A 16,778-nucleotide genomic window follows, 5' to 3' on the forward strand; every position below is an offset into this window, starting at 1 on the left:
ATCGTGATTGTGGCTCTTCCTTTTGATTTTCAATAAATGGTTTCTGGTGATGGGGAAGTGGATTTGGAGGCTTACTGCATTGGCGATGAGGACTCGCCTCTGTGGACGACTACATTCGTCAAGTAGCTTCAGTAATGAGAAGGAAATATGTTTGTTTTTGGGAAACCTGAGCCCTATGATAAGAGTGTACAGAGAGCATGCATTACTAATTTCATGTCAGCAACATTGAAGGAGATGAAAAACAAATGTAATATTGTTGAGAGCATGCGAGGCCCTGACATTCAGTATGATTTAAAAAGTTTGACCTTGCTGCATGTTCCTGACTTAAACGATTGATGAACTAGTAGACCGAGGGAAAAACCTCCATGACCCGAATCCCTCTGTTATACTCCAGAGATACCACTTCAACGTGGCTGAGAAACCTGTCGGGAACCTGTCACCCAATTCCTGTCTGGATGATGAAAATTAGCAGAACATTTGTGAAATCTTGCTGCCTCGAGATGAATAGTGGTGATATAGATTGGTCTGCAGCATCAATAATCTAACTAGACCAAAAGAAGCTGTTGGTGTAACTCAGTCTGGATTTACAACAAATAATTCCAATAACCTAATGTGAGAATAAAGCAGACGAGGTGCTCAGGAACTACAAGGGGCATCAGGCAGCAAAGTCATCCAACTGGGGAGAGTGTCATTGTGTAAACAGTCTTTAATAGGGAGGGCTTGTGTAAACCAGGTGTTAAAGGACCCTTTGTGAGATCGGAACTTTAAAAGACCATCAACGAAAGGCAGTGATGACCCTAAGAGTGTTGGGGAACATATGCCAGAGAGTTGCGGATGCCAGACAATAAATTGTTACAGGTACTGCCAAAGGGCACAGCCAAGGTGAAATTACAGGAATCGGTAAAACGTGTGCTGCCTAGTGAAGAAACCATGGCCAATACCTGACCGTACCATGCTGCTATTCCTTCTTCCAGAGTCAGAGATATACAAGGGAATCACATCACCACAACAAAGGCTGCCCTCATCATTATAGAATTACTGGGAAATGGCTAACCCCAAAGAACAAAAACAGGAACAGGCCTTTCGACCCTCCGAGCCTGCACCGACCATGCTGCCTGACTTAACTAAATCTGTCTATGGTTCCAGGGAACCATATCCCTCCGTTCCCATCCTATTCATGTATTTCTCAAGATGTCCCTTAAAGTCACCATCGTATCTGCTTCCACTACCTTCCCCGGCAGTGAGTTCCAGGTACCCACCACCCTCTGTTAAAAAACCTGCCTTGTACATCTCCTTTAAACCTTGCCCCTCGCACCGTAAACCTGTGCCCCCGAGTAATTGACTCTTCACCCTGGGGAAAAAAGCTTCTGATGATCCACTCAGTTCATGCTCCTCATAATCTTGTAAACTTCTATCAGATCATCACTCCAGTGAGAAGAAAGTTTCTCCAATCTTTCCTCATAGCTAATGTCCTTCACACCAGGCAACACCCTGGTAAATCTTTTCTGAACCCTCTCCAAAAGTCCATATCCTTCTGGTAGTGTGGCGACCAGAATTTAACACAATATTCCAGCTAAGGTTCTATAACATGACTTGCCAATTTTTAAACTCAGTGCCCCAGGCGATGAAGGCCAGTGTGCCGTATGCTGCCTTGATTACCTTCTCCATCTGCATTGCCACTTTCAGTGACCTGTGTAACTGTGCACTCAGATCCCTTTGCCTATCAATACTCCGAAGGGTTCTGCCATTTACTGTGTATTTCCTTTCTGTATTAGACATCAAAAACGCATTACTTCACACTTGTCCAATTTAAACTCCATCCGCCACCTCTCCGCCCAAGTCTCCAACCGATCTATATCCTGCTATATTCTCTGATGTTCCTCATCGCTATCCACAAATCCATCAACCTTTGTCTCGTCAGCAAACTTACTAATCAAACCAGTTACATTTTCCCCCAAATCATTTTTATATATATATATATATATGGCAAAGTTCCCAGCACTGATCTCTGACTACCGCCAGTTGTCACAGCCCTCCTTTCAGAAAGGTACCCTCCCACTGCTAATCCTCTGTCTTTGACTGAGCCAGTTTTGTATCCACCTTGCCAGCTCACCTCTGGTCCCATGCATCTTCACCTTCTGCACCAGTCTGCCATGAGGGACCTTGTCAAAGGCCTTACTGAAGCCCATAGAGACAACATGCCCTATCCTCATCAATCATCTTCGTCACTTCCTCAAAAAACTCGATCTAGTTAGTGAGACACGGCCTCCCCTTCACAAGTACGTCCACTTATTTCCAAGTGGGAATAAATCCTGTTTTGAAGATTCCTGTCCAGTAATTTCCCTACCACTGCTGGACATCATAATGGATAGCCATAATGGGCATTTGATACATCCTTAGCTAGTCTCCATTACAGGAGAACATTCACACAAACAAGCTAACCTGCACATCTTTAGACTGTGGGAGGAAACCGGAGCATCTGGAGGAAACCCACACAGACATGAGGAGAATGTGCAAACTCCACACAGACAGTGAGCTAAGCCAGGAATCGAATACAGGTCCCTGGAGCTGTGAAGCAGCAGCGCTAACCACTGTGTCAATGTGCCATCCCATCGCGTTGGTCACTGAAGGACAGACAACTAATCACATGATTTCTAGTTCAGTTGATTCACATTTGTTTATTGTTAATGATTGGAAGGAAATTTCAGGAGAATTTTCAGTCCGTGTTTATTATGAATCAGTCCTCGGCCCAGTGACTGATTTCTGAGCTGAAAACAAGTGGGAAATCCCATCACTGAGCAGATCCTTTCCTTCTCATTCTCAGTGTTTATCTTTCACTCTGTGTCTCATTATTCTTCATTATTATTCTTCATAGAAAGTCACTGAGCTCGTGGAGAAGGGAAACCGGAGAGACAGTTCCAAACTTCTCCTCAGTCTGGTGATGGGAAAAGGATCTCGGGCTCGAAGGGTGATGTGGGAATCCTTTGTGAGAATGCGTCACGGAGTCCCAAAGCTGGATAAAATACTGAAAGAAATACAGGAACTTGGTACGGTAAAATCACAGTGAATTCAATTTCCCATTTAAACACTGCCGATATCACTGTAATATTACACAGAGCTGTTTTCATGGAAGTTCATTTATTTAAACAGGTGCTGATTCGTTTGATTATATGGACATCGCACATGGTTTATCTGAATTATCCAGTAACCTGAAAGGTAAGAGAGGAAATGGAGATAATAAACCATTTCACTTCTGAGAATCTGAATGATTTTTTAAGAGATTGTGAAAATCTGGGATAGTGAAAATTAAAGACTGTGGAAATTGGGTAGAGCATGATTCGGTTTTATCATTAATACTCAACCATACATAGTTTCAAATTACAATTCATATCATCTCTCGTTTTTTTCCCAAAATTATGTGACTAATGCATCTTTTCACTTAATCCAGCTGTTAATTGCTATTAATTCTGAAGTCTTGTACACACCCGGTCGAAACCCGGTACTGTGTGAATCTCAGTACAGAGTTCCTGTGTGTCTGGGTGTTCTAACTAACAGAAAGAAAAGATTGGGGGTAAATGGGTGTTTTTTTCTGGTTGGCGATCAATGACTAGTGTGCCTCAGGGTTGAGACTGCAATTGTTTATGATTTACATTGATGATTTTGAGTTGGAGACCAAATGTAGCGTGTATGTCAAAATTGGCAGATGACACTAGGGTAAGTAGCAGAGAAAAGTGTGCAGAGGCTGATGAAAGTCTACAATGTAATATAGATAGTGTAAGTGAGTGGGCGAGGCTCTGGCAAATGGAGTACAATATTGATAAATGTGACGTCACCCATTTTGGTAGGAATAACAGTAAAATGGATTATTATTTAAATGGTAAAAAATTGCAGCAAGCTGCTGTGCAGAGGGACCTGGGTGTCACTGTGCAAGAACTCAAATGTAATTTTGTCCTTCATTGATAGATGGATGGAGTTTAAAAACAGGGAGGCTATGTTGCAGCTGCACCAGGTGCTGGTAGGTTCACACCTGGAGTACTGTGTATAGATTTGGTTTCCTTCCTAGATAAAGATATACTGACACGAGAGGGGGCACCGTCAGCTCTGTGCCAGAGATCAGTGCGGAGCTGTATAAATTATTACAATGTGCATTTGAATCTGCTTAAAAGTCACTAGCAAGCCCAGCACTGAAATTTCCAGGCCCGTTAGCCTCTCGCCCTGTCACCACCTCACGTCAGGAGTTGTTCACTCCAACGGGATTTTGTAGGGAGCTGGCGAACAGACCCTGCTGGAGTGAAGGGGATGACATCAAAGCCCCTAGGAGGGTGGAGGTGGCTGGGGTACCCTGGGCATTGCCAGCCTGGGCCCCTGGCACTGCCAAAGGGGCAGAGTCCTAATGTCCAGGACACCTTGGCACTGTCTACTGGGTATTGAGCAGTGCCAAGGGTTCAGAGCCTAATGGGGATCTGGCCTGTGGGAGTGAGGGTGGGGAGTCCCACTTCCACTCTGCATTCTGGCTGAGTGACAGAGGGAGGGAGGGACAGCGATTGGGGCTGGCCATCAGGGTGGGGAGAGGGGACCAGCCTGCTGGGGGGTGTGAAACCTATGTTGGGGTGGGGGGATGGGCCGGGACTGTGTGGGGGTGGAGGGTAATGATGGCCTGGGTGTGTTCATGGGCCTAACGACCAGGGCGCCGGCAGTGTGGGGTCACTACGCACGTGCTGATCTTTGTGCTGACACATCGCACACACAGTGGCCACTCAGCGCGATGCTGCCGGTCTCTCCAACCGGAATAGGGTCCATTCACTGATCTTCCATCTGATTCACACTCGTCCACTCTGCTGTGCACAGATTGTGGGAGATTCATTCTGAAACTCCCGCTGAAAAGTCCAGCATGATTTACTCCAGTTTTTACACACATTCGACATTTAGATTCCTGTTTGGGAGAATCACCCCCAACATGTTATAGAAATATTGGAATTAAATGACGATCTGAAACTTTGTAGAAATTAATCATTGTCAAATGAGGTTTCCAATAACTCAATTTTATATCCTACTCAAACCTTGACTGACTGTAAAATAAATCCCTCAAATCAGCAAAGACAGTGTCTTAATGTAACTAACATTTTCTCTCTGTTCTGATTGAAGATCTCCAACAGAAACACAAGGAGACACTCCGGGTACAAACTGAAACTCTGAGAGTGAACACTATCCTCATAAAGGAGAAGGTTAAGATTTTCCAGCTGGTTGATCGATACGCTGAGCTAACGGTTATTTCCAATGTTCGAGATCGGAGACTTGTCGAACATGAACTGCTGGCAAGAGGCCGAGACCATGAAGAATGGAGAGAGAAACATCTCCGGAAAGAACTGGAAAAAATCCGAAATGATCAATTGTTTCAGAGCAGCTTTTCCCAGAGAAAATCCAAATCTGGGAATTCAGCAGCAGTGAGCGGAGTCCCGGGAATCGGAAAAACAACAATGGTACAAAAGATTGTTTATGACTGGGCCACTGGGAAAATATACCCACACTTTCAATTTGTCTTCAGTTTTAAATTCCGGGATTTGAACACTATTAACTGTAGAATAAACCTGAGGAATCTGATATTGGATCAGTATCCTTACTTTGGGAATATTCTGGGAGAGCTCTGGAAGAACCCAGAGGGATTGCTGTTTATATTCGATGGTTTGGATGAATTCAAGGACACGATTGATTTTGCCGACAATCGGAGAAATACAGAACCTCAGTCCATGTGCACAGATCCTGAATGCTGGTGTGAAGTGTCTGACATTGTGTACAGTTTAATACAGCACAAGCTGCTCCCAGGATGTTCAGTGCTAGTGACCAGCCGCCCCACTGCATTACATTTATTAGAAAAGGCTGAGATCAGTGTCTGGGCTGAAATCCTGGGATTTGTTGGTGATGAACGGAAGGAATATTTCAACAAGTTTTTTGAAGATCAGACGGTGGCAGCAGCTGTTTTCAAACACGTGGAGGAGAACGAGATCCTGTACACCATGTGCTACAACCCTTCCTACTGCTGGATCCTTGCTCTGTCACTGGGTCCCTTCTTTACACAAAGAGACAGGAAACAGCAGCAAGTTCCCAAGACCATCACCCAACTATATTCCTACTATATTTACAACATTCTGAAAAACCATGGCCGAGAGATTGAAAACCCCCGTGATGTGTTACTGAAGCTTGGTGAGATGGCCTACACAGGAGTCTCCAAGAAGAAGATTGTGTTTAGAAATGGAGATTTGATTGAGTACAATCTACAACCTTCCCAGTTCCTGTCTGGGTTCCTGATGGAACTTTTAGAGAGAGATGATTCTGCCCAGAGTGTGGTTTATACATTCCCACACCTCACCATCCAAGAGTTTGTATCTGCACTCACACAATTCCTGACTCCAGATCCCGGGGAGATCGGGAAACTCCTCAGTGAAGCTCACAGTGAGGAAGATGGGCGATTTGAGATATTTCTCCGTTTTGTTGCTGGTCTCTCCTCCCCACAGTCAGCTCGACCCCTGGAGAAGTTTCTGGGTCCATTTCTTCATCAAACAACCTGCCGAGTGATTGACTGGGTGAAGGAGAAGGTTGAAGGGCAGATTGGAAACACACAGACTGAAACTGGGAAAAGGAACCTCCTGAACACATTCCACTACCTGTTTGAGTCTCAGAATAAAGCACTGGCTGAGAACACAGTGGGATCTGTGAAAACACTTTCATTTAACGGATTGGGACTGACCCCGATTGACTGTGCAGTCCTGTCTCATGTCATTGGACTCTGTGATACAATAAAACACCTCAATCTACAGGGATGCTTCATTCGGTGTGAAGGGCTCCAGCGGCTGGGACCCGTTCTGCACAAGTGTCAGGAGTTGAGGTAACTGTTTGTTTGGTCTCATAGCGAATATTTTCATTGAGAAGCCATTTCCTTTGTTCTAATAAAACAGAGACATGTTCAGTTGAGGAAGTCGAGAGAGAAACAATGTCCAATGGTCACAGAGAAAGTGTGGGAGAATGGTGTAAAGTAATAATGCTCATTTCAGAGCAGCTGCAGATATGATGGGCCGATTGGCCTCATTCTGAACCTGTAATAAATCTATGATTCTCTGATAAAACTACATCATTTCAAGAAGGCAGATTCTCGTGGATAAATAGACATGGGCAATAAATGTTGGCAAAACCAGTGATGATCACATTCCTTGAGTGAATGAAAGCGTTATTGGGATACATTTTAAATAATTAGAGGTGTAAAGGCCTCCCTACAAAATTTAAAAATAAATATTTCACTCTCCCAACAAAAACCATCTGATTCTGTATGATGCTAGAAAAATAATTGTTTCTGTGTTCAGTACAGCTTACAGTTTGTGGCTAATAATAATCAGGATTATTTTCCTGTACTCTGCCTCTGATGTATTATAGTTGGTGTGTGTTATATCGGACAGTGTCCCTTTATAATTCATGTGATCACCGGTGACATCAGTCAGGGTTGAAGTGGAAGTTCAGTCTTGTATTAAACTTTACAGTGGGCAGTTATGTAAAAACCTCCCTGTTAGGTTACAGCAGCCCACCAGTTTTCTCTTTCACTGCAGCCTCATAAAACCTGAACCACTCTGTTTAAAAATAGTTTTTTTCACACTGTATTTGCATCTTTTGCAAATCAATTTAAATTGTGTTGTTGATCCTTGTCCAAACAGCAAATGTTGATTTGCTACCTGCTCTGTCCAGCACCATCACTATTTTGAACATTTCAAATCTCCTCTTAGCATTCTTCCTTCCAAGGAGAACAACCTCTCCAATCGATCCTCGTGACTTAAGTTTCACATCCTTGTAGCCAATCTTGTAAACATCTTCAGCACTCTCTCCAATGTGTTCTAAGCCTTCCTAAAGTATGACACTGTGCAGTGAGATCTTTTTTCAGATTTGGTACAGCCTCCTTGCTCTTGTATTCTATGCCCCTATTGACAATGTTATGATCCCAGCTGATTTCTGGACAGTCAGGTCTAAGAGCAGAACTCCGGCTTAGTAAATCGTGACTTTTATTTATTGTTTAGAAATGTAGATGAACAGAATAACAAGGCAGTTGATTAACTTTTAACAAAAGACTAAAACCTTTGTTAAGAAAAAACTACAGTGCCCCACTACTTCACCCATCTAACTTCACAGATGTCTGCAGATCTGTAAGGATGACACGAGTTACAGAATAGATCTTATGCTTTAATGTTCTCAGTAAGTACACAGTCAGTGTAAACCAACAAGCCACCCGTGGTCAGCTACCCCATCTCTGAAACCAAGTGACAGACGCCGCCCAAAGTAACTGCAGTGGATTCTTCTTCAAATCCCCCCCAGATGTTTGTGACAATGTGAGAAAACTCATCTCACTGGGACTCTTCCTTCTGCTCCAGAAACTCCACTCCAGGGGAAAAACAGCCTTTGGAATCCTTCCCCAATCAACACTTCCTCTCAGATGCCTTCACCAAGGATCCCCCTCCAATATTTCAATGTTTCCTTTCAGTATTCCTCCATACTCAGCCAGGCCAACAGTACACAGCTCCCCTTGGCTGTATGAAGGTGTCACCAACTTTAGGATGATATCAGGTGTTTGGATACTCGTGAGCAAACTTTACCATGTCCACATTTAGCAGCTCTGTCTGTAACTGGGAGCCTCTCTCTGCTCCTCTCTTTAACTTTGGGAGCAGTAGCTTGTTCAGATTCAGGTTTTATTGTCACTTTGACTTCTATCTTCCTGACACTCCTCTTTTCCTTCTTGGTTTCTGATGGTGATTTAAATTTTGGGTTCTGCTTTCTGAATCCCTGCATTGCCCTGCCTCTCCTGGCAGCCTCTGTAAACACCGTCTTGCTTCTTGGGTTAACTGGTTACAATTGAAACTCAGTGTTTCTATCATTCACTGTGGGTCTCTGAATGTAAGCAACCATTTTCTTAACCTCTATAACTCTTACAGTATTGTAACCCTTAAATTAAAATGCAGGGACAGTTTAAAGTGAAACCAGGCAGGCAGCTTTGTTAAACATGAAGTGAAATTAAAGTTTTGGTCCTTTCTGAGCTCACAAGCACAGAAACACAAATTAAACTTAAACTCAGGGATTATTATCTGATGTCCTCAAACATAAACTAATTCATAACAGTAAAGCCCAAGATACTGTATTCTTTATTAACTGCTATCTACACTTACCCTGCTAACAGCAATGATCGATGTACATATACGTCCAGTCCCTCTGATCCTGCAATCCGTTAACAATTCTACCGATTATCTTATATTGCTTCCTCATGCGCATGTTTCCTGAAAGTCTCACCTCTCACGTTTCTGCATTGAACTTAATCTGCCACCTATCTGTACACTCCACCATGGTCTGTTTTTCAGTCCCAAACTCCCCTCCTGACAGTTTCTGATGCCTCAAAAAATTTCTGTAATCAACAAATTTTGAAATTTTCCTCTTTACTGTAAACACCGAGATGATTCATATATATCAGGGAAAAGCAGGAATCCCAATCCTGACCGCTAGGGTTCTCCACTACAGACATCCTCCAGCCTGGAAAATATCCATTACTCTTTATTCATCCAATTTTGTATCCACATTAATACTTTCCCATTTATTTAATGAGCTTATGCCACAAGTCTGTTGTGTCACTGCATCAGATGATTTTTGAATATCCGTGTTCACCACATCAACAGCAGAACCGTCATTGACACTTTCTGTTGCTTCCTCCAATTCACAGCAATATAAAGCCAGTGGCAAACAGCATGTTTTGTTTACCAACCAATGGATTTAGTTTTCCTCTGTGTCACTATTAGATTCACCATTTCCCTTTTGAACTCAGTGTGGGCCGCCTCAGAGTAGTTAAATGATTAACTGACCCTCTGACAATCAGCTAAGTTTAACAGCACTGCTCCAGGCTGGAGCCACAGACTTGACTACATTAGATAGACCCACTCTTTTAGGTTGTGGTTATTGGCTCCTGGCCCTCCCTTCATCCACTCCAACAAACTGAGATAGATGATACAATGTCAATAGTTAAGAGGCACTAAGAGGGATCCACTCTCACAGCTTTACCATTTAACTCTCAGTAAAATCTACAATTCTCATAAAATCCTGGATTTCTGTAACAGCAGAAATGATTTGAATTTCCGGAAACGTAGCAGGGTCAGTGAGATTCAGGAGGGTAATTCTGATGATCAGGAAATGAGACCAGAATGTGGGACATGTTTAAAATTACTTTCTTGTTCACAGGATATGGGCATCGCCTCCTGTAGGGGCCATTAGCAGTGGGAAATAAATGCTGGTCTCGCCATCGGCACCCATATCCCATGGACAATTAAACAAAATATATATTTTGAGAGGTGTAAAAGTGGATTCCCCCAGTAGGCAAACCAGTGAGAGTGAATTGTTCATCATTTTTCAATGCTGACTATTGCCTTTTCCATTCAACAGAAAGGGTTTGATATTATTTGATTTATTATTGTCACATTTATTAGTGCCCAAGCTTACCGTACAAAGAGAAGGAAAGGAAAGAGTCCAGAATGTAGTGTTACAGTCACAGCTAGGGTGTAGAGAAAGATCAACTTGGGTGAGGTATCGTAACTTAAATCAGTTCACCATTGGTGCTAAGTTTCTGACACAAAAATAGATCCAGCTATTTCTCCTGCTGAACATTAATCTGAATTTAATGTGTTTCTCACTTTCTCCATTTTAGTCTGGGTCTCAATAAAGTGGGAGATTCAGGAGTGAAACTATTGTCTGCGGCTCTGAGGAATCCAGGATGTAAAATACAGAAACTGGAGTAAGTATCAGACTGTGTGAGATTGTGTTAATAATCAGTGGATGTCTAACACTGTAAATTATTATCAGTGTCAGTAATAGTGTCATTAATAACCATTCCACATCATTCCTGTCAGTATTCGTGTTAAACATCACGGATTCACTCTGATTCCTGAAATCTTTCTCTCTCTGATCTCCAGTTTGGAGAGTAACAGCCTCAGATATTCTCACCTCTGCTCTCAGTACAAACCAGTCAGTGATGTGTCTGAACCTGAGTTACAATAAACTGTGAGATTCAGGAGTGAAAGATTTAATTCATCATTTATAATTATTCTCAAAACCATTCATGAGAATAAAAAAGATGGAGAAAACAATTAAATGTTTATAGAATTACCAGATATGGCTGGTCACATGTTTAATTTAGTTTAATTTGTCATTCAGATTATAGATGTTTATGTCTATCGGCTTCTCAGTTTGATTAAACATAGAAAACTGCTGTATATTGGTAAGGCAGATTACAAACTACATGGAATTCTGATGAGTTTTATCCCGAGGGATCCACTCTCAAATTTATATTAAACGGAGCTTAAGGAGCATCTTAAAAGAGAATGCAGAGATGGAGGTGGGGAGGGTTATGAAGAGAATTCCAGAGCTTACAGCCCAGCAGTTCAAGGCACAGCTCAGCTGGAAATGGCAATAATCCCAGTGCAGAATAGTCTGAATCATGTCCCTATTAATAATGGACATTGGTTTTAAGAACACAAATAATGATACTAAATATACCATTGCTATCAGTATTCCTGTTATTAAAAACACTGTTCACTATTAGTAGACACATAATAAGTTTCGAAGCAAAGTTGGAGACCATGAAATAAGAGACAAAGGCAGGCTGGATATGAAGTTATCTGAGTGTTGCTGAACAGAGACTGATAGCCAAGTTCCCCACACATGAGGACGGTCTCAACAGGGATCTTGGGTTCATGTCACACTATCTGTAACCCCCGTGACTTGCCTGGGTTTGCAAAACCTCACTTACTGTACTGTCTGGAGACAATACACATCTCTTTAACCTGTGCTCAATGCTCCTTCCACTCACATTGTCAGCCACTTTAGGACTTGAATAGCAGGTTAGGTGTAAAGATTTGCATTCTGATCAGTAATCTGTAAACTGTGCTGTTATACGCTCTGTCTGAGGCCAGAACTCTCTATTCACCTAATGTACAGGGAAACCTCGAAAGCTTGTGAGTTTACTATCAAATAAATCGGTTGGACTAAAACCTGGTGTTGTCAGACTTCTTACTGTGTTTACCCCAGTCCAACGCCGGCATCTCCACATCCTGATAGGAAGCAGGCAGGAGAGGTGAACTGTACCTTTTCATTTATAGGAAGCTGACTGTGGGCTTTCCCCAGCAACCAGTACTGTGTTACTATGATTCATTTTCTTTACATATATCACCAAATGAGAATTGGCTTTATCTAAAAATGAGATGTGAACCTGGTGAAGCTCCAGCACATGGCCACCAGACCACAGAGCGGATGTAGCATATGATAGACCGAGCTCCATCACACCAAAACCAATGGATCAGATTAGAGATTTACTGTCTTACCGTATCCAGTCAGAAATAGCGTTAGACATGCCACAAATGTTGGGCATGCCGTTTACATTAGGCGACCCAGTGGCACAGTGGTTAACGCTGCTGCCTCATAACGCCAGGGACCAGGGTTCAATTCCAGCCTTGGGTGACATGTGTAGAGTTTGCACGTACTCCCAGTGTCTGTGCGGGTTCCCTCTGGGTGCTCCAATTTTCTCCCACTGTCCAGAGATCTGCAAGTTCGGTTGATTGGCTATGCTAAGTTGTCCCTAGGTGTCTCAGGGTGTGTAGATTAGGGGGATTAATGGGTCATATATGTGGAGTTACAGAGATAGGGCCTGGATATGACATTCTTTCAAAGAATTGGTGAAGACTCGATGGGCCAAAGGGTCTCCTTCTACACTGTGGGAATTATATGATTCTATAAACATACCACAAGAATTCCATCATTACTGATGAGGGAACCCAGAGCATCAGTGCCACCTTCAGCCAGAAGTGCTGAGTAGAATGATTAATCTCAGCCTCCTCCTGAGGTCCCCAGCATTACAGATATCAGTTTGATTCACTGCATGTGAGGTAAAGAAATGACTGAAGGCACTGCGTACTGTAAAATCTGTCAGCCTGGCAGTATCCCAGCAATGGTACTGAAGAATTGTGTTCCATAACTAACCATTCCCCGAGCCAAGCTGTTCCAGTACAGTTACAACACTGGATCTACCGGACAATGGGGAAAAAAGCAGGACAAATCCAATCTGGTGAATTACTACTCCATCAGTCTGCTCTTGATCATCAGAAAATGTGGAATCCTTCCAACCCCTCATGATCATCACTGCAGGAGTTCCTCAGGGTGATGTCCGAAGCCCAACCACCTTCAATTGCTTTATCAATGACCTTCCTTCCATTATAAGGTCAGAGTGAGGATGCTCACTAATGATTGTACAATGCTTAGTACTGTTCACAATTCCTCAGATACTGAAGCAGTCCATGTCCATAAACAGCAAGACCTGAACAAAACACAAAATGCTGGAAAATCCCAGCATCCTGACAGCTTCTGTGGAGAGAGAACAGTGAACCCTTCGAATCTGGATCTCTCTTCAACAGAGCTAGTGCATTAAGGTCTGAAGAACATTCAGGTTTAACCTGATAAATGGCAAGTAATGTTTCACTACACAAATGCCAGGGAAGGACCATCTCCAACAGAAGGGAATCAAAACCATATTCCCTTTACATTGAATGGCAGCACCATCACTGAATCCTCAACCATCAACATCCTGAGTGGTGGGGGCCGCACGGGGACCATTGAACAGACACCGAACTGTAAACACTGTGGCTCCAAGGGTAGATCACAGCCTGGGAATTCAGAGATGAGGAACTTGCCTCCTGTCTCCCAAATTGTTGCCCAAGGCACAAGTCAGCAGTGTGATGGAATCCGCTCATCTTGCTGGATTGATGCAGCTTCAGAAACACTGAAGAAGCTCATCCGGGGAAAAGGAGCCACTGGATCAGCTGGCCATTCACCAAATTAAACATTGACTGTCTCTACCACTGACACACAGTGGCAGGATTTTACCACATACAAGGTGGAATGGAGCAGCTCACCAAGGTTCCTGAGACAGCATCATCCAAACAGGCACTATCCATCACCGAGATGGGCAAGGATATCAGAAGGATGGAACACCAACCAGCTTCAGATTTCTTTCCAAACCACACACCATTCTGACTTGGAAAATATTGCTTTTCCATCACTGATGTGGGATCAGAATCCCAGATGTCCCTTCCTAACGGTTTTACAAAGAACAACACAGCACGGGAAACAGGCCCTTCGGCCCAACGAGCCCGCACTGCCATCTTAACAATGTATTTTTCCTACACCATCCTTGACCCGTGTCTATGCTTATGGTACCCCCATTGGAAACCAGATTCAGGGGAGAATAGTGTAGGGACAATTTGTTACACCAATCAGCCTAAGAGCACATCTTTGGGGTGTGGGAGGAAACTGGAGCGCCCGGAGGAAACCCACGCAGGCACGGGGAGAATGTGCAAACTCCCACAGACACTGGCCCAAATCCATGTATCTGCACAGCTAGCAGTGATAGTCACTGAGCTGTCATGGTGCCCATCTGCCGATCCAGTTTGAAGCGCACACAAACGATGTGAAGTACTAGGCCACTCTCGAAATCCAAGAGCAGCCCACGCACGACCCACCGTGTGTATGCCCCTCGGTAGACAACAAGGTGGACCGACTCACCTGTGGAGTAAAAGAGACAAAACATCAACACGTAGCATTAGATTTCCAGGAACGTCCCGAGGCTCTGACCCTTATTTAAAACAGTCTCCTATAACCCTCCATCCCTGTTTCACTCATGTGCCTATCTAAGTAAACCTTAAACAAGTCCAGCGTGCCTGCCTCCACCACCTTACTTGGCAGTGCATTCCATACCCCCACAACCCTCTGTGTGAGAAACCCCCCTGTAGTACCCAAATTATACTTCTCCCCCCTCACCCTAAGCCCATGTCCCCTCGTGATATTGTCTCCAATCTGGGAAAAAGCCTGTCAGATTTTGTACCAGCTGCTGTACAGAATTTAAGAAGATGGCTCACCACCTCCTTCTCAAGGGCAATTGGGGATGGGCTGCAAGTGTTTGCATTGCCCGTGATACCATCATCCCCTGAAATAATTAATAAAGACCAGCTCTACCCACTGAAGGGATGGGTAATTGTGCCTGTGTGTAACCCAAACACCGTCACAGAGGAGAGAGAAAACAGCTGCTACAGGACAAATTGTGTGACCATTGCACAGGCCAGAGGAATTCTAAAGATAGATCTGGTGGAACTATTCAATATACCCAGCGAGGGTCTCAATGTCCTGGTGTTGTGCTGTGTTCTCTACAACCTGGAGTTAGAGTGGAGAAGCTTTGAACAAAATGTGATGCAATACAATGTTGACCAGATGCTTCATGATGAGGAACCCCATGGACCACAGGCCAGGGACATGGGATATGTGTCAGGGAGGATGGAGATTCAGTAATACAGACATGTTCTCCATGGACCTTAACTCACACAGCCATTCAGTGTAATAAATCTCCCACCATCTCCAGCACTGTTACTGTTTCTGTGAATGTTTTATAATTTCCCTGGAGCCGTCACTACATGAAACAAAGACATTGGAATTGTACTGAGCTCATTCAGTGCTGTATTTCCCATCTCCCATTCCCAGTGAACTGTTAAAGACCCAGTAATATGGTGAAGGATTTATTTAGTGATGTTCCATCTCTGAATTTACTGAAAATACAAACATAACAAAGTGACCGGTAACAACAAAGTATAACCCTGTGAAACCCAAGGAAGCAATCCCACCATGACAACCACCCCCATCCCCACACTTTCCCCTGAGTTACAGGCAGGATCTTTATCTCTCTCCTCTGGGAATTTCAATGACTGTGGCCTTTGTCCTCAGATTTCCTGAGTCCTGGAACGATCCAGCCGACTGTCAATCCTCTGCTCAGATACTGGAGTTGTTTCCATCATCACAGCTTCATGAGGTGTTTGTGTTCCAGTCGGAGCAGAAGAGGACCCACTGCCCACACCAGGGGCATCCTGAGAGGAGCTCCCAAATGCTGCAGGCAGCCGCTCCTCTATCCATTCAGGGCAAACTGGACCCTCCCTGTTCAGCTGGGAAGTCCTGACAGTGACTCCAGGTACATTTTCCCATCCCTCCCACAGCCCATGTTCCACAGAGCTCCTGGAGGTGGTGAGAACATGCAGCTCATGTGTATTTCCTGTGGGTGATAGGCTGGATGTGACTCTCCATGAAGGTCACCAATCTCTCTGTGGAGGATGTTATTTGTGCTCATACCTGAGACATGGTAACACTGCTGGTCTGGATTGACTCCTCCATCCTTTGTGTATGGATACACACAGCCTTTGGAAACTCCACCGGATGTTAAAATACCTTACACTGCAGCTCCAGTATCTGCTGTATTGTTAAAGATTCCAGTCACATTTCACCTTCCACAAGCTGGCTCTGCCCTCTCCCCTCAAGAGTGTGAGTGAACTCAGCTATTGCTGTCTCCATCAGCTGCTCGGGTTTGTGTGTGCTGTCCTGTGCTGCCAGATTGTAACCCCTTTGCTACTCGTGTGAGACAGTATCTGCTCTGGTGGATGTTATGGGGAATAATATGACAATCCATCCTCTAACGACCCCTCCTCATCTTCAGAGCTGCACACCCGTCTCCCTCTCACCACAGCTGTTGATCTGTGAGAGAGTGAAGATTGTTAGAGGGTAATGCACATTCCAACATGTCCTGGAGACTGTTCCTAACCCAGAGCTCCATCTGACCAATGGTGAACACACAAGCACCAGGTTTTGGACTCAGCAGCAGAGCCTCTCCTGTGCCCATCACT

General features: G+C 44.0%; 1 protein-coding gene across 1 annotated transcript in view; it reads left to right on the plus strand.

Moving 5' to 3' along the window:
• The window catches only part of LOC145337698 (NACHT, LRR and PYD domains-containing protein 3-like), a 75,086-nt gene that overhangs the window by 37,797 nt on the left and 20,511 nt on the right, over positions 1-16,778 (plus strand). The window contains exons 5-8 of the mRNA XM_080182530.1: positions 2,876-3,047; positions 3,151-3,216; positions 5,146-6,883; positions 10,718-10,804. Of these exons, the coding sequence (XP_080038656.1) occupies positions 2,876-3,047; positions 3,151-3,216; positions 5,146-6,883; positions 10,718-10,804 (2,063 nt within the window). The remainder of the gene's footprint in view (positions 1-2,875; positions 3,048-3,150; positions 3,217-5,145; positions 6,884-10,717; positions 10,805-16,778) is intronic.

Source organism: Carcharhinus amblyrhynchos, unplaced genomic scaffold, assembly GCF_965287045.1.
Source record: "Carcharhinus amblyrhynchos unplaced genomic scaffold, sCarAmb.v2.hapA scaffold_62, whole genome shotgun sequence".
Classification (NCBI taxonomy): domain Eukaryota; kingdom Metazoa; phylum Chordata; class Chondrichthyes; order Carcharhiniformes; family Carcharhinidae; genus Carcharhinus; species Carcharhinus amblyrhynchos.